Source organism: Dasypus novemcinctus, chromosome 2 (genome assembly GCF_030445035.2).
Source record: "Dasypus novemcinctus isolate mDasNov1 chromosome 2, mDasNov1.1.hap2, whole genome shotgun sequence".
Classification (NCBI taxonomy): domain Eukaryota; kingdom Metazoa; phylum Chordata; class Mammalia; order Cingulata; family Dasypodidae; genus Dasypus; species Dasypus novemcinctus.
This window is the reverse complement of record NC_080674.1, coordinates 107,543,574-107,561,770: the sequence shown is the minus strand read 5'-3', so window position 1 is coordinate 107,561,770 and position 18,197 is coordinate 107,543,574. Positions and strand designations below refer to the sequence as shown.

Genomic DNA, 18,197 nt, shown 5'->3' with positions numbered 1-18,197 from the left:
GCTAGGCAAGGGAACATATATTGATAATTGTTGATACTAGATGATTAATAAATGAGTGTATTGGATTGAATAACATCTCCCCCCCCCAAATGTATTTCCTCCTATAACTTCAGAATGTGGCCTTATTTGATACTAGGGCCTTTGCCGACATAATCAGTTAAAGATCTCATGACAAAATCATCCTGGATTAAAAAATGGGTCCTAAATCTAGTTCCTTATAAGAAGAGGAAAGGACACAGACAGCCTCAGAGAAGGCAAAGTGAAGATAGACACATTCTGCAGCTATGTAGTCATAAACCAAGGAACACCAGAGGCCACCAAAGGCTAGAAAAGACAAGGAAGGATTCTCCCCTTAGAGTCTTCATGCCTACACCTTGATTTAGGCCCTCTGCCTTCCAGAACTGCGAGAGGATAAATTCCTATTGCGATAAGTCACCAAATTTATGGTAATTTGCTACAGGACACCTAGGAAACTAGTACAATGAGGGTTCATTACACTAATCTATCTGCTTTTATTTATTTTTGAACACAAAGATTGGGTTTTCCAAGCACATTAATTAAAACAATATTTCTAACCTCCCATCTGATTATTGAAATCACTAAAGACTGATGACAACTATTCAATAGACAGACGCATAGGGTAAAGGTAGGAAAGCAGTTATGAAACTACAATACTTACAGGTATATACAACTTCACTGTGAAAAGTAGGAGCTTCTAAAGTACAGTCTGGGTAGGAATCAATGACTAAATCAAACTTCCTGTACTCTTCCTGATTGCTCTAGCCTGCTTGATAAAGGAAAAATCCCTGTTGTGGGAATTAGAAGACTGCCAACACCTAGCTTTGTCATCTCACATTCGCTTAACTTCTATAGGTTTTGGCTTATAAGAAAGCAGGAAATGAAATTTTTAAAAATAACTATAATAATCGTATTGTGAATGCTAGTTCAACACTTCACACTGTCCTAAGAGCTGTGCATGCATTATCCTACTTAAAACTCACAACACCCCAAGGTGATACACACTTGCTAAAGGACATCGAATTAAGTGAGTGTCAGTATATGGCACTATGGTTCACATAAGGAGATTGAGGTTTACAGAGGTCAATAACTTGCTTAAAGTCACGCACTTAAGTGATTTGGTCCCGGCAATATCACATGTTTAACTCCAAAGGATGCACTGAACACTCCATTGATTTGAACTACAATGGAAAGATGACTGAGGGCCTGGGGGAGAAACAGTGGTTTCAAGAAAGCTTTTAAAAATGTAACACTTGACTTCTTTGCCAAAGGAAAAAAATAAATATTATTCCAGTGCAAAAAAATAAAACTTAAAACCATTGCCATAACCATATTTCCCGTCTTCCGCACGACCCTTTAGCCATCTCAGTCTCAACGGAAAGAAATTAACCCTTCAGGCGTGGTTTAGTTATCCTCGCCCCGGGCCCTGCCACTCCCCCGGCTTCCGAGCGTGTCCGTCCAGGGTACCACCCCTCCGCGGGTCGCGCAAAGTCCATCGCCCTTAGACTACAACCCCCACAAAGCCAAGCGAGGACACTGGGCCTCTGCCGGAAGTTGGGAAAGCTCCATCCGGCGCCGGGAAAAGTGAGAGTGGGATTTTCCCAACGCTTCGACTACACCCTAATCAGCCTCTACTTTGGTCAAATTTGGGTTAGTAGCAGCAGCGGCGAGTTAGTTAGCCCTACTGGCCCATCTGGAGCTAGTGACCAGTTCTCCGGTCTTTTTGGTCACCACGCTGCCTGGCCCGGCCCTGCTGGGTCTTGTGGCGCAGCCTCCGCTGGGGCGACGGGCGCATGCGCGGGAGCCGAGACTCGGGCGCCGCGGAGGGGCGGGCGGCAGAGCTGGTCCTGTAGCTGGTTAACTTTCTAGTTCAACCTTTGAGAGGGAACCGAGGAAGTGCTACTTCCTTCGCGTATGCTTTCTTGCCAAGAGAAAGAATCTCACCGTAGTGGCAAAAAAGTGAAATATTTTAAGACCCTTTGGAGAGAACGTGCACGGATGGTGCCTGACTGATTAAATAGATTTGTTAAGGCCCAGTGAGTGGAATTCGATAGATGGTGATCTGTGATTTAAGTAGCAGAGGCAAGTTTGAGGTCCCGCTCTTTCGCTCTCCGGTCTTGTGATCCTGGGAAAGTCGTGGGTCTCGGGTTACACATCGGTAAAACTGAGTGTTGGTTTGGTTAATATCTAAGTCCCTTCAAACCTGAGATTCTTTAAAATTACTTATCAATACTCCATGCTCTTCTTGGAAAGCAAGGTCAGCCTGAAGCTGACTGAAACACCTCATCCTGCTTTCAAATCCTCACTTCTTGGAGGACCTGTTGAAAAATGAAAAAGTTTATCAAGCTGTTGATGCAAACAAAAAGTTTACAAAGCTGGATCTCAGACTTGCTGTGCTTCTCTTTGAAATGAGCAATGATTACTATTTCTAGATGGCTTTTCTGCTGAGAAAACTAAGTGGAAAAGTACATTTTCCACTTCACTTCTAAGACTACTGTATGCTTAAGCAGTATTTTATTGAGGCAACTGATGGCACTGTGTTTTAGGGGGACAGTTTAGCAATCACCAGGGCTGGAGTGTGGGCAAGGTTGAGGGGGTGGCAACTTGGAAAGGAGAATGTACGTGTATCAGTGTATAGCACTGCCTCAAAATAAAAGTCCTGAAAAGTTGCAGCTTTTGTTATTCATAATATTTAATAGCACGAGAAATCTCTATAGGAAGGGAATGGGAAGGTAAATTAAGAAATTAATGAAAAGAATTTTTAAAAATTGTTTTCTAATATAGCAGTCAGTCCTAATTTAGGTTGTAAACAAATTTGTCTTTATTAGGTTTTATTCAAATGAGCAGTTTTGACCTTTTATAGTAGCACAGACAGAAGTAAACAGGAAAGGTGAGCAGATATAAAATTAATAATTTAACAATAATTGCATTTTTTAAATTATGAAATTAATCCTTTAGGCCCATTTTTTTTAACACTTTGTTACTATTGCTCCTAATACAAAATTGATCAGCCACATTGGTGTTTAAGAACCCAGGAGATAACACCTGTCACAAATTATGGGTTATTCCCTTTCTTTTTTAACCTAAATAACGTATTACTTAGAATAGTGGAAGATTAGTTACAAAACCTAATGTTTACTTAGTAGCTGAAAGTTTTCTTACAATAACATTTTAGCTGAAAGTTTTCATAGAAAAATATTTTTATCTTTAAAAAGAACTTTGGCTATATTATTATACCACTGAAACATAAATCATTTCCACAAAAAAAAAAGCTCAGTTTCTGCCCTACCACACTCAGTCCATAACAGGTACCATGTATTAAGAGGTACTGGGCAATTCTTTCCCATATTTTTTCTTACTGCAACAAAAGAGTGACAAAACACAAAAAATGTTAATGATTAAAATAGCTTCTGTGATTCGAGGATGGACCAAGTGACCAATAGAATAATGCCCATTAGTAGATCCAAAAATAATTTAGTTACCTGATTTATGAATCAGATAACAATGTAGTGCAGTGGGACAAAGATGGTGATTTCAAGAATGGGGCTAAGTTATACATTGGAGATTATATACTGGGATAAAAATCTCAACCCACACCTCGCACCATGCACAAAAACCAATCCCAGGTGGGTTTCAGAATTAATTGTGCAAGGTAAGGCAATAAATTGTTTTCATATGAAACTTAGAAGGTTTGTAAAATATTAGCTACAGGGTCATAATTTCTCTGAGGGTATGGATCTATACCTGGTACAGTGGAATTTAACAATACTGTGTCATCTGCTAAAATTTCCATCTCCACTTCTATCTGCTTTTATCCTTCTGTCCAACACCATAATGAAATCCTCTGGTCTACCTCAAGTACTCCCTCCTCCCTGTAATATTTGTTACCTGACACCCCCCCACACACACAAGCATATGGTCTCCTTATCTATACTACTACCAATGCCCTTTATATATAATACATTATTTTATGTACTCCCATGTTGAATTATATTTAAGTTTTCAACTGATAACAATTTTGAATGTATTCTGTGATGACAGTTAACTGTTGTTTTTTAAAACAAATCAATTTTATTAATACATATTAATAAAGCATACAATTCAGCCAAAGTATACAATCAGTAGTATTTGGTATAATCACATAGTTGTGCATTCATTACTTCAATCATTATTAGAGCATTTTCATTATTTCTATAATAATAGACAAAAGAATGAACAAGAAAATCCTTCATCTCTCAATCTCTGTGCTCCCTCTGCTGTACATAGCTGCTATATCTGACTATTCTTACAAATTTATTTATTTGTTTTTAAGCAGTTTTATTGAGATATATTCACATACTATACGATCTATCCAAAGTAGATAACTGATGGCTTTTAGTGTAATCACAATGTTGTAATTGCAAATAAGTTATTTCCTAATTTTGTTTTTTAAAGGTAGAAATGTCTTCTATTACAAAAAATCCAAAGCAAGAAATGATTTCCCAGTTTCACTGTTCAGCTGCTGAAGGAGACATTGCTAAGTTAACAGTAATATTCAGTCATTCTCCATTTCTTCTCAATGAAACTTCTGAAAATGGCTGGACTGCTTTAATGTATGCTGCAAGGAATGGGCACCCAGATGTTGTCCAATTTCTCCTTGAGAAAGGGTAAATAAACATTTTGGGCTGTGCAGTCATGGAACATGGTGGATGGGTATGGAATATAAATAGATGCCTTTTAATTTCTGCATTTCATTTTCTTTTTAAATTTTTCTCATTATGTTTATATCCTTGAGCAACTAAATAACTCATTGACTAGTTTGTTATATAAAAATGTGGCATGGTTCTAACTAAAAATTTTTAATTCCTTTGTAGAGAAGTTAACCTTAATAGCAAGCAAATTTATCAGTCTAATCTATTTTTCCCACATTGAAAATGTTAATCTACACACCAAGACTGCAAAGGAACCCTTGTAGAATTTTGGTATTTCCTTATATCATGTAAAACTTACTGCATATAAATATATATAATTATCCAGAAAGTTTAAATATCTATTATCACTCTTTATCACTTATGATTATTTCTTTTAATTTCCCAAGAGTAAATTATATACCAAAAAAGTCTATATAATCATTAAATAGAGGGATTATTATATGCATCTAGAGATATTTTATTGAAATAAATATTGGAGAAAATGTTTACTTCCTATTTTGTCTTTCCTCCCTCATTTTTCTTCCTATCTATAGGTGTGACAGGTCCATTGTCAATAAATCAAGACAGACTGCATTGGATATTGCTAAATTTTGGGGTTATAAGCATATAGCTAATTTACTAGCTAATGCTAAAGGTGGGAAGAAGCCTTGGTTCCTAACCAATGAGGTGGAAGAAAGTGAAAATTATTTTAGCAGGACATTGCTGGACCGGAAAAGTGAAAAGAGAAACAATTCTAAGTGGCTACTAACTAAAAAGAGCCACCCAGCCACAGTTTATATCCTTTTTTCAGATTTAAATCCCTTGGTTACTCTAGGTGGCAATAAAGAAAGTTTCCAACAGCCAGAAGTTAGACTTTGTCAGCTGAATCACACAGATATAAAGGATTATTTGGCTCAGCCTGAGAAGATCACTTTAATCTTCCTTGGAGTAGAACTGGAAATGAAAAAACAGTTGCTTAATTATGCTGAGGAAGTCCCCAAAGAAGAGGAAGATGGCTTGGTTGCCTGGTTTGCTCTAGGGATAGATCCTATTGCTGCCGAAGAATTTAAGCAAAGACATGAAAATTGTTATTTTCTTCATCCTCCAATGCCAGCTCTTCTACAATTGAAAGAAAAAGAAGCTGGTAAGCAATGAAAACTTCTTACTTGTACCAGTAATAATCTGGTTTTTCAAGCTATTGGAGTTGTGTGTTCTGCAGTTTCCAGGAGGCTCACTTTTTCTAGTAAGCAGTGAAATTAGGCCACTTTCATTATAGACTTATGAAAGTTCTGATCCTGGGGACTCTTCTCCTGGGCAGGTACAGCCAAGACTATTTTCCCCAGAATTAACCCTAATGTTAGCATGCTGTGGTTTCATTTGATTCTTGACTGAATACGTATTAAACATCTGCTTTGCACTGAGCATGACAGCAAAGGCCCAGTTTTGTTTTCTGTTGTGTATGCCAGTTCTTGTGGGTCTTAAAGGCCATGGGAATAAGTTAGAGTTTTAGTATAAATGTCATTTGAATGTTGAAACATGATCTGATGTATATTAAAACAAACAAAAACCTTGCACTGGCTACTCTATAGAGCATGAATTGTAGGTATTAAGCATGGAATTCAGAAGTCATGTTAAAAGGGGATTGAGGATTACAGTAGCCCAAGTAAGGGATTGAAATGACTTGGATTAAATGACAGTAGAAATAGAGAGAAAAGGGGAGTTTGAAGTATTTTAGAGTTAATACAAGAGATGATGGCAAACTGGACTAAGGCCTGCCTTAAAGTGATAACAGTAGAAATGGAGAAAAGGGGGCATAAAGATGCATTTTGAAGATTTTTTTTTTCTCCTTCCCCCACTTCCAGTTGTCTGCTCTCTGTGTCCATTTGCTGCACGTTCTTCTGTTACTGCTTCTATCCTTATCAGTAGTGGCACCGGGAATCTGTGGTTCTTTTTGTTGCCCCATCTTTCTGGGTCAGCTCTCTGTGTGTGTGGCGCCATTCTTGGGCAGGCTGTACTTTCTTTTGCACTGGGCAGCTCTCCTTATGGGACGCCCTCCTTGCACGTGGGGTTCTCCTACACGGGGACACCCCTGTGTGGCACGGCACTCCTTGCCCGCATCAGCACTGCATGTAGGCCAGCTCCACACGGGTCAAGAAGGCCCGGGGTTTGAACCTTAGACCTCCCATGTGGTAGGCGGACGCCCTATCCACTGGACCAAGTCTGCTTCCCAAAGAGGTATTTTGAAGATAAAATAGACAGTCCCTGCTGGTGACCTGAATATGAGGTATGTAGGAATGAAGGAAAAGATCAAGAATGGCTGCCAGGTTTGAATCTTCTTTTGGTAGACAGTGATCATATTTCTTGATGAAAGAATGTAGAGTGACCATTGGTGCATGGAGAACAGGACAGATTTGGGATAAATAAATCATGAGTTCAATTTTGGACATGTTAAGTTTTAGTGAAGGATATTAGAATTTGGAACTCAGAGAAGAGGTCCTAACTAGAGATGCCCATATGGGGTTCATCAGCACAAAGGTATTTAAAGCTCAGGAAACTACAGAGAGCCTCAAAATCAGACCTGAATACCCCTAAATTTAGAGAACAAGTTAAAGCACAATGTCCATCAAAGAGATGGAGATGTGGTAGCCATAAGATAGGAAGAAATCAGAAATTTTGTTTTTGGGAACCAAGAGGGCAGAGTGTTTCAGGGAGGGAATGGTGAAATGTGTTGAGTGCTGCTAAGAATTTGAATAATGTATTTAAGTAAGGTAGGAGCAACTGTTTAAATAAAAAAGGATCTTTGGTTTAGATAATATGAAGTGCATGGCACATAATAAGTACTCAGTAAATGTTAGCTTTTCTTATTGGATGATGCTTAAATAATGTAGACACCTTGGTGCAAATTACATACCACAAGATAACATAGGCAATATTTGATATTGCCTATGGTTCACTGAATTTCAGCATCACATATGCCTTTACTTACGGGTTATTAGTTTATATTTTTTCCCAATTTGAAAAGTTGTTTTTGAGTATTATTTTGTTTTATTTCAAAAATCCTTAGATTACATATGTACTGTTGGGAGAGCAAATTTGTCAGGCATTTGAAATGTAGCATTTCTAGTCATATTTACCTCAATTGTCATATTTCTAGTCAGGAATATTAATATTTTTGAAATGCCAAGCCAGGCAATTTTTTCATAAACAGTTAGCCATGAACCTTGTAACTGCAGAATTTTTTGAAAGTCACTATTAGCTAGAATCATGTATACCCCAAATTTAAAAATCATCTCTAATAAAAGCCTGGTCTAATAATGTGTAAGATAGATGTTATTACATCTACCATACATGGGCATTATATTTTATTAGTTCAAAATAAAGTTTAAATCTAATTTTTATCTATCCTCTGGAAAATTAAGGCTTTTACTTTGAAAGAAAAATATACATCATAAAATAAAGAGTATTAAAACCTTTAATCACACAGTTATTGAAGAAAACAGCATGTCCTTATTTTAACTTAAGAATATTTTGCCTACTTTGTTGTTCTGTTACAGTTTTATCATAGAATTAATTTTTTTGCTGTCTTATAAAGGGGTTGTAGCTCAAGCAAGATCTGTTCTTGCCTGGCACAGTCGATATAAGTTCTGCCCAACCTGTGGAAGTACAACTACAATTGAAGAAGGTGGCTATAAAAGAGTATGTTTAAAAGAAGACTGTCCTAGCCTCCATGGCGTTCACAACACATCATATCCAAGAGTCGGTAAGCCTTTTCTTTTATGGTGAAAAGAAAAGTTTTTTCTTTTTTTTGAGGATCTGAGGGGTTTACCTTTTTATTAAAAACATGTGTGATTAACCAGTAAGATGATAAATATCAAATTCCTTGCATGGCTTCTGAATTAAAAGACTGTCTACATAATTAACCATTTCTTAACTCTGGAGTGATGAGTATGCATTTGTTGTATTGAGATGCATGATTTCAAAATGCCCATCAATTGGTCTATTTAGTGGAGAGGCAAAGAAGCCCCAATAAATCAGTGACTGTTTGAGGCATCACCAAAGCATTACAGCCTGGATCTATTAACTAGCTTTGCATTACTGCTGGTATCTGCCTATACCTTTTCTCCTTCTAATTGTTGCTTTGAGTCTGCTATTGGTTTGGAAATCTGATAACCAGCCCTTTAAAAGTGTGTGAAAAAAAATACGTCAGCAACACCTGAAGAAAAGTGAATAGCTTAGTGACAGCTTTTTGTATTGCTCAGGTGCCTTTTATATTCAATTCCTGATTCTCGGTCATGATCCAGTGAGGAGGCTTTGCTGGATTAGACTTCTATGAAGGTGTACTGTTACTTTAAATTTTTATTTTTTAATGGTTAAAAAAATGTAATGCGAGTGCCACATTAGTAGTTGTTTTTTTTTTGATTTGTGGTAACATACATATAATATAAAATGTCCCATCTTAACCATTCTTTAGTATATATTTCAGTGGAATCTATTACAATTGCACTGGTTATACTACCATTACCACTGGTTACTACAAGTCTTTTAATAACTCCAAACAGAAACTCTGTACCTATTAAACAGTAATTCTGTCCTCCCTTCCCCCTTGCCCTGGTACCTTCTAGTCTACTTTCTGTCCTTGATTTGCTTTTAAATATTTTATGTGGGTGGAATCATACAATATTTGTTTTCTGTGTCAGGCCTATTTTATTCAACATGATGTCTTCAAAGTTCATCCATGTTGAGGCATGTGTCAGAACTTCATTCCTTTTTACAGCAAAATAATATTCCATTGTATATATACACCTCATTTTATTCATTCGTCTGTCAATGGACACTTAGGTTGTTTCCACCCCTTGGCTATTATGAATAATGTTGCTGTGAACATTAGTGCACAAAAATCTGTTGGCGTCCCTGTTTTCATTTCTTTTGAGTACATACCTAGAGGTGGAATTGCTGTCATATGGTAATTCTTTATTTAACTTTTTGAGAATTTACCAAGCAGTTTTCCACAGTGGATGCACTATTTTTCATTCCCACCAACAGTGTACAAGGGTTTCAATTCTCTACATCCTCAACAGCACTTGTTATTTTCCTTTTTTAAAATAATAGCCGTCCTAGTGGATGTGAAGTAGTATCTCATTGTGGTTGGCATTTGCATTTCCCTAATGACTAATGATGTTGAGCATCTTTTCAAGCACTAATTGACCATTTGTATGTCTTCTTTGAAGAAATGTCTATTCATGTCTTTTGCCCATTTTTTTAATTGGGTTGTTTCTCTTTTTGTTGCTGAGTTGTAACCATCCTTTGTATATTCTGGATAGTAAACCCTTATCAGATATATGATTTCTGAATATTTTCTCCAAGTCTATAGCTTGTGTTTTCACTTTCCTGATAAAGTGCTTTGATGCACAAAAGTTCTTAATTTTTTATGAAGTCCATTTTATCTATTTTTTCTTTCTTTGCTCTTTCTTTTATTTTGCTCTTGAATGCCAGAAGTCATTGCCAAATCCTAGATCATGAAGGTCTTCCCCTATTTTTTTTTCAAAAATACCTTGTTAAGAATTAGAATGGAGGGGAGATACAAAATAACTGTTAACTATAGCAAAATTGAATTTTCTCCATGTCCCTGTATTATCTATTTAGTTTTTTTTCTAATTAAATAATACCATAAGTGAACAATAAATGTTGCTGTTAAGATGGAGGAAGGAGAGCAAAAATAGTCTTTCTTTACCTTATGACACTATTGCATGCAATTTCCTTCAGATACTCTGTCATCAACTACATTATGACAGAAAGATACAATCTCAACAAGATAAAAGTCTTGTTCATACAGGAAATAAACTTTTCTATTTTCCTACCAGGCTGAGACTTCGCACAATGACTCTAATTTATTTTTTCTTGTCATTCATATATCTGATTTTTTAAAACAGATCCAGTAGTAATCATGCAAGTTGTTCATCCAGATGGGACTAAATGTCTTTTAGGCAGACAGAAAAGATTTCCCCCAGGCATGTTTACTTGCCTTGCTGGATTTATTGAACCTGGTAAGCCTTTTCTTATGATTTTTTAATTTTCATTTGACTTATAATTTCTAAACAAAAATTATATACAGAATTGGAGAAATAATCTAATAAAAAATCATATTATAAAATTCAGAATCTAAAATTTAAAAATATGTTCTATGTACTATTTTAAATGATAAAATTTTTATGTTTTTAGTTGTAGGATCATTTTGTGTTTTATTAACAACTGAGTATTTCCTATTTTATATAACTTTCATATATTGCTTTTGCCCCAGGTATCTGCTTAGTTTACACCGCTCTTCCTTCTGTGCTGGACTCAACTGTCACCTTCTCAAAGAAACCTTCCTTGACTGCCTTAAACATACTAGTTAGTCCCCACACTCACAGTCCCTTTGACCCTGCCTCATTTATTTTTATTCCCACAGCACCATCACAACATGACATTTATCTATTTGTTTATTTTCTACTCTGCTATATTGTAAGGTCAGTCACGGTAGAGGCTTTGTTTTATTCACTGCTGTATCCCAGACCTTTAGAACAGTGTCTGAAATGTAGTAGGAGCCCAAAAAATATTTGTGGAATAAATGAATGATTGTCTAATTAATAAATGAGAGTTTACCTCAACTTGCAATATTAATCTGCTTTGCTAGATAATAATGGTAATAAATATTTATAGTGCCAGGCTATGTTCTGAATGTTTTATATATATTAAATCATATGACCTTCATACAATCTTATAAAGTAGCTTCTATTACAGCAATTTTACAGATGGGGCACTGTGGCACAAGGGCTAAAACTTTTCCAAGGTCTCAAATCTATCCCATACATCTGGGATTCAAGCCCATTTTCCTGATCACTATACTGCCTCTATAGCTCTAGGTCATTTTAACTTCTTTGTAGTTTTCTATTTTTTGAGTATTCTGCAGTTCATTATCCATTCTGATTATGGACATTTATTTTAAGGTTCTTGCTATTACAAACAATATTGCAGTGAATATTCTTTTACATCTCCCTTTGTACATTTGTAAGTTATATATGGTACATACGTAAGAGTAGAATTGCTATCTCATAATATATGAGCATCTTAACCTATTCTAGATATTGCCACCTTGTTCTCAGAAGTGTTCTTGCCAGTTTACTCCTATCAGCAATATATGAAACATTCTATTATTCTACTTCTTCACCACACTAGGATTTTTAGACTTTTTAATCTGCCAATCTGATGAATTTGAAATTGTATGTCATAGTTTCCATTTTCATTTCCCTGCTGATGGAGAGTCTTTTTCATATGTGTAGTAGACATCTAATTTTCTCTTTTTCTGAAATTTACCTGTTCATATCTTTTGCCTGTTTTTATATTGCTCATTTCTCCTTTTTCCTTATAGATTTTAGTTCTTTATATGTGTTATATGCTAATATTTTCTTACTTATGGTCTTGCAGATGTCTTGTGCTAGTCTGTGGCTTCTTTTTGTACTATGACGAACATAGTTTCTTGATTTTAATGTAGGGAAATTTATCAATCTCTTTGAAGTAGAAAGATATATTTAAATAATATTTCTGAACTTCCAGATAAACTTGATTTAGAAACTATTCCTTCTCTTCTAATTCTCAAGTTCAGTGAATCAGAAATATAAAGTACATTTTTAGGCATCATTTTATTTTATTTTTTAATTTAATTTAATTTAATTTTATTTTATTTTATTTTAATGGAGGCATTAGGGGTGGGGGTTGAACCCAGGACCTCATATGTGAGATGCCAGCACTCAACTACTGAGCTACACCAGCTCCTGGCATCATTTTATTTTACCATGGTTAAGTCAACAGTCATCTACAAGAAAATTAAAGCTTCGAAAAAGTATTGTTTCATTTTATGTGATTGTCAAATTTTCAATGAATTGAAGAGTAATATTTTTTACAACAGAATGAAAAAAAGTTTAAGACTCTTGTGGGAAAAGGATTAACTGTAAAAATTCCTGCAGTGATAATATATAATTCTTTAGCGATAATGCATAAATGAGATAATATATAAAGTGCCTGAATAGTGTATAGCCAATAGTATGTCTAGATAGGTATAGATGTTATAGTTATTGTTTTTAAAATGTAACGGACAAACTTGGATCTTCAAGAAATGAAACTTTTCTTATTGTCAGTTTGATATACCATGTATGGTCATATACCTTAAAAATTATTATTTTTTAATTCCAATCTAGTTTTAGCCTTCTACTTTCTGCTTCTTTGAATTGACTTCCTGTCCAAAGTGATTTCTACATGTTTGAACCATTCAGAGCACAAAACATCCAGGGTATGTTCATCAGCTGCTTGTTCTTTTGCCCCATTTGATTAGGGGAGACAATAGAAGATGCTGTTCGGAGAGAAGTAGAAGAGGAAAGTGGAGTCAAAGTTGGCCATGTGCAGTATGTCTCTTGTCAACCATGGCCAATGCCATCCTCCTTAATGATTGGTTGTTTAGCTGTGGCAGTGTCTACAGAAATTAAAGTTGACAAGAATGAAATAGAGGACGCCCGCTGGTTCACAAGAGAACAGGTAAAGTTCAATTTAATTTCCTGCTTCTATTGATTGTTCTCTGACTGTATCAGATTGGGCATGCAGCAAGGGTGCATACTTTTACTAAGCTAATGGTTATGGTCATCTCATCATTCATGGATTACAATGTAATTGTTAATTCCATGTGATAAGAGACTGTGTTCACTATTGTGTCCTATATTAACTCATTCTGTAAGATTCTTCTGTAATAATTCTATGCCATTTTTAAACCCCATTCCTTTAGATCAATGATAATGCTTCTCAGTGGACTTCAAATAGGTAAACACTATTTCAGCAATGAGAAACAGGAACATTTTGCGTAGGCATTTCATATTTTAGTGTATTGCTATAAAACAAGTAGCTCCCAAAAAGCATCAGTAAAATGCTTAACATTTTTAAGAAATTCTTATTAATTTTACAATGTACATAGGGACAAGAATGATACACTCACAAGAACTTTTTAAAATGTCGCCCCTAAATAATGTTACTTAACTGTTTTTTGCATTACCCAAAGCCTTCATATAGAAAATTAAATGGACAAATTTTACAATACTGAGAACCTAAAATCCTTTCTTTGTCTAAATAAAATATTATTTTATTTGTCTAAATAAAAATATTTTATTTTCTGCCTGACTCTAAAATGTAGAAATTAGATTTTTTTAAAATTCTATAAAAGAGAATCTGTCTGCCAAATTGGTTTTCAGTTTGAAATTAAGTGTGTGTCATATATTTTTGTGTTCTCATGACTTCATTTTCATAAGGGGATTTACCTTTCTGGATCATTTTAAAAATTGAATCATTAATTCATCAAAGCAATTTAAAAAATGATGTATATATTTTGCATGCTAAATATAGACATTGCCACTTCCTACTGTTGTTCACTATAAAAACCACAGCATTTTTTAGGAGGTACCAGAGATTGAACCCAGTACCTCATACATGAGAAGCAAGTACTCAACCACTTGAGCTACATCTGCTCCCCAAAGCAATTTATTGAGTTGTATAAATGTGAAAATAGTGTGTAAAAATGACAGTGTTGAAGTACTAATACATTTTATTATTGTGTATTTTAGGTCATGGATGTTCTGACCAAAGGGAAGCAGCAGGCATTCTTTGTGCCACCAAGCCGAGCTATTGCACATCAGTTAATCAAACACTGGATTGGAATGAACCCCAATCTCTAAATTAAGAACAAGGCTTTGTTTGAATATTATTTGATTTCTAATTAACACTTGCTCCTCAAGTGACATTAGAAATAGTCAGTGCTCTTCAGAATATCACAATACAATATATCATATTGGGTTTTTGAAATATTTTCCATCTGGACCACAGAGTTCATATTTTTATAAATTGCAACACTGCCTCAGATTTTATTAAATCTGAGTCAACCTTCTCCAAACATTTTGTGGTTTTTTGGTTATGGATCATTACAAAACTATATTTCCAATCATATGAGAAATCATATTGGGAAGAAATATGTTCTAGAAATGTGAATAAACTAAATTCTAATCAGTTACCCTAGTGTCTCTTATAAGCATTAGATCAATCACTTAAGTTCTTAATTTGAGAACTGACACAAAGTAATTTCAATGACTTTGAACTTATATTTATTTTGAATCTTTTAATTACTATAGAGTTCCTTTTAGTTGTCCATAGCTGATTTTTATTCTTCTTTATCGTAATCCCACATACCCTTACCTCCTGGTTCCATTGTTTCTAACAGTGGTGCTAATACAGTGTTGCTACTATTCTAATGTGACCAGTTTTAAGAATTTTCTGTTTTAAAAACTAACTCTGCTCATCATCTGAGAATACCACACCCTCATACAGGGAAAACTTAAATGAGATCTTAGGTCTGGAACTTCGCCTTAAACCTAACATTAGTGAATATTTACCCATAAGTTATACCCAAAGTTGTTCTCTGTTTTATTACTGACATTAAATGTATTTGAAAGGAATTTTTCTGAAATATCAGATATTAAATAAATCCCAGATAGGTTTACAGATTTAATTTAAAACACTGGTTTTATGTCATTTTGTGTTGAGAGATGTGTTTTCAGTCTCAAAATTATATAACATCCAAATTTAGCAACAATATTTATTAGACTCAATTATGATGTCTTGGTTTTAGGCCTTATTTCAACATATTTAAGAAGCTTTTATAAAATAAGTATATTTTAGGATTTAATCAGTAAGAATCCAGAAAAAGTAAATTTTAGTACTTCAAAATTTTGCAACAGAGAAACTGTCATGTTTTATAAGATTGTGTTGAAATTGTTTTAAAAGGTAGTTTATAAATGTACAAATTTATGTAATTTGGGTCTTTATTACTGTATGTTAGAACCAAAAGAGACCTTGTCTTAGTTTGCCAAAGGCTGCCAATGCAAAAATACCAGAACTGGGTTGGCTTTTATAAAGGGGATTTATTGGGGGGTAAAAGCGTATAGTTCTGAGGCTGCAAAAATGTCTAAATCAAGGCATCATCAGAGATGCTTTCTCATCAAAGGTCAATTGCTAGCAGATCCTCGAGTTCTCCCACATGGTGAGGCAATCTGGCAGACCTGCTTGCTCTACTTTCTCCTGAAGTTAAGCTGTGGACAATCAGGCATCTCTCCTTGAGCCTCTTGGGGCTCCTCTCTCTTTCTACAGCTGTAGATGAACCTGAAATCCTCTCTCTCACGTGGCCATGTCAGAATGACAGAGATCCCTTTTCTGTGTGTCTCTTACTGTGTTCTCAGTTTATATAAAACCCAACAAGAGGGCGGAGACCCAACCTGGGCCACTGACATAATCAAAAGAGATTTAATCAAGCAATCTAATCAAGGCCCCTTAACCAAATTTAATGCAATCAAAAGGCCCCACACCTATAGTAATGGATTAGTTCAAAAACATAATCTTTTCTGAGATTCACAAAATTCAAGCTGTTACAGACCTTGAGGATAATATATGAAGTTCACCTCCCTCGTGTAAATCATCCAGAAAAGGAAATTCTGAAAGGTAAATTTAATTAATTGGTGAAAGTTACACAACTAATTAATTGTACTATATAAACCAACCCATGAGTCTTCCTCTAAGAAGTAGAAATTGTTAATAAGAGTATATGTAGAATAAATGAAGAGATGGTAAGAGTAAATTTAATTTTAGAAACTTAATATGTATTTAACCTAATTTGCTTAGATAAAACTTTATTTTATTAATGATAGTGATCTTAGTAATTGATGAAGGATTAATAATATTAGGACTTTAAACCAAATAAAGGCTTAGGACATTTAGATGCTTAATAAACTTTTTTTTTGGCTCATGTTTTTTTAATTAAAGTTAATAGATCACAAGGAATGTTACATTAAAAAAACATAAAAAAACAAAAAACATAAGAGGTTCCCATATAACCAACTCCCCACCCCCACCACATCATTTTTGTAAATTGTATTTTTGAAGATATATACATCACACAAGAAAATGTTACATTAAAAAATATAAGAGGTTCCTGTAGACCCTACAACCCCCACCCCACTCCTCCCACACCAACAACCTCCCTCATCATTGTGACACACTCATCACACTCGGTGGACACATTTTGGGGCACTGCTGCACCACATTGATAATAGTTTGCCCTGTAGTTCGCACTCTTCCCCAGTACATTCAGTGGGTTATGGTAGGATATATAAAGTCCAGCATCTGACCCTGCAATATCATTAAGGACAACTCAAAATCCCAAAAATGCCCCCACATCACTTCTCTTCTACACTCTCCCTGCCCTCAGGAACTACTTATGGCCACTTTCTCCACCTCGATGCTAAAATTTCTTCTATTACTTGTCACAATAGTTTTATAGTAGAATATCAGTAAGTCCACTCTAGTCCATATTTTATTCCTCTATTCTGTGGACCCCGGGATGGTGATGTCCACTCCACCTCTAGTTCAAGAGGGGCCTTAGATTCCACATGGATGATGGATGCAATTCTCCTGCTTTCAATTATAGGCACTCTTGATTCCCTCGTGTAGTGATTGACCATCTTCACCTCCCTATTAGCTGACCTGGGTAAGACCAACAAACTAGAGATGCTTAATAAACTTTAAACTATTTAAATACATAGCAAATGATGTGCCTTGATTATTATTATGTATAATGGCTTGAGTTTCAGTTTCACTCCAAATGTACTTTTAATACTTGCAGATTCTAAGATTACATCTTAAAAGTCCAGATTTTCATATGTTAGAAGAAGAAAGAAAATATAAAATATCAACAAAATGTAGTTATAAATTTAGGGATTGGGATATTTAAACCTGTGCTCTGGAAAACCCAAGTAAATTATTAGATTAATAATTGTTAAATTGCTAACCTCAAAGAGGTGAATGCTACATGTAAATACAATAACCAATTCAAGAAATGGTAGAGGTGCAAGTGTCATGAATGTATTCTAATGAAAATGAATATAACAATACATTAAAATATCTGTTTTCTCTTTTGTGTATGTTAATAAGTTTTCATCCGTTTTTTTTTAAAGTGGAAGAATCTAAATTTCAAGCATTATTCCATAATTAGATGTAGGAAAAACTACAAACACCTTTTAAAAAGTAAGTTTCCATATTGGAAGAATTAAAATTTTGATTTAGACCTTAAATTTTAGTTTTGGATCAAGTACACACACACACACATACACCTACACAGTCAGTTTTTTGTCTTCAGGTTTAAAGTTATATATCTAGTAAAATGTGCATTTTTATTATTTGTCTAATATTTCCAATCTTTGCATTTTAAAAATTTCACTGGTTTACTGTTTATGGTAGAACAATGAAGAAATAGAAGCCCATGTATTTCCTTTAGTTGTAAAAATTATTAGGTCTTTCAAAGAATCAGAGATTTGGGGGAAGACCGAAGAGAATGGAATAGAGGGTGAGACCATGAGAAAGAAAGAGGAAGTATACATTTGTTAATAG

The 18,197-nt window shown here is 34.9% G+C and overlaps 1 protein-coding gene across 5 annotated transcripts; it reads left to right on the top strand.

Moving 5' to 3' along the window:
• The first annotated feature begins 1,527 nt into the window (after positions 1–1,527).
• On the top strand, positions 1,528–17,737 carry NUDT12 (nudix hydrolase 12). 5 transcript variants are annotated; one of them, XM_058276892.1, is made up of 8 exons: positions 1,565–1,668; positions 2,847–2,908; positions 4,453–4,664; positions 5,243–5,832; positions 8,281–8,448; positions 10,619–10,732; positions 13,057–13,256; positions 14,330–17,737. In XM_058276892.1, the coding sequence occupies exons 3-8, from the start codon at positions 4,459–4,461 to the stop codon at positions 14,438–14,440; spliced, it is 1,389 nt and encodes a 462-aa protein (XP_058132875.1). In that variant the 5' UTR covers positions 1,565–1,668; positions 2,847–2,908; positions 4,453–4,458; the 3' UTR covers positions 14,441–17,737. The 5 variants fall into 5 exon arrangements, with proteins under 5 accessions (XP_058132873.1, XP_004477259.1, XP_058132875.1 ...); XM_058276890.1 differs by lacking the exon at positions 2,847–2,908 and having other exon boundaries at positions 1,528–1,672; positions 4,457–4,664; XM_004477202.3 differs by lacking the exon at positions 2,847–2,908 and having other exon boundaries at positions 1,556–1,668; positions 4,457–4,664.
• Positions 17,738–18,197: the final 460 nt, after the last annotated feature.

Excerpts from the sequence above, each read along its gene's own strand:
- NUDT12 (XM_058276890.1), top strand. The coding sequence starts at position 4,459 with ATGTCTTCTATTACAAAAAATCCAAAGCAAGAAATGATTTCCCAGTTT. Across the intron at positions 8,449-10,618 it reads CACATCATATCCAAGAGTCG|ATCCAGTAGTAATCATGCAA; the intron begins GTAAGCCTTTTC and ends TTTTTAAAACAG. Across the intron at positions 10,733-13,056 it reads TGCTGGATTTATTGAACCTG|GGGAGACAATAGAAGATGCT; the intron begins GTAAGCCTTTTC and ends CCATTTGATTAG.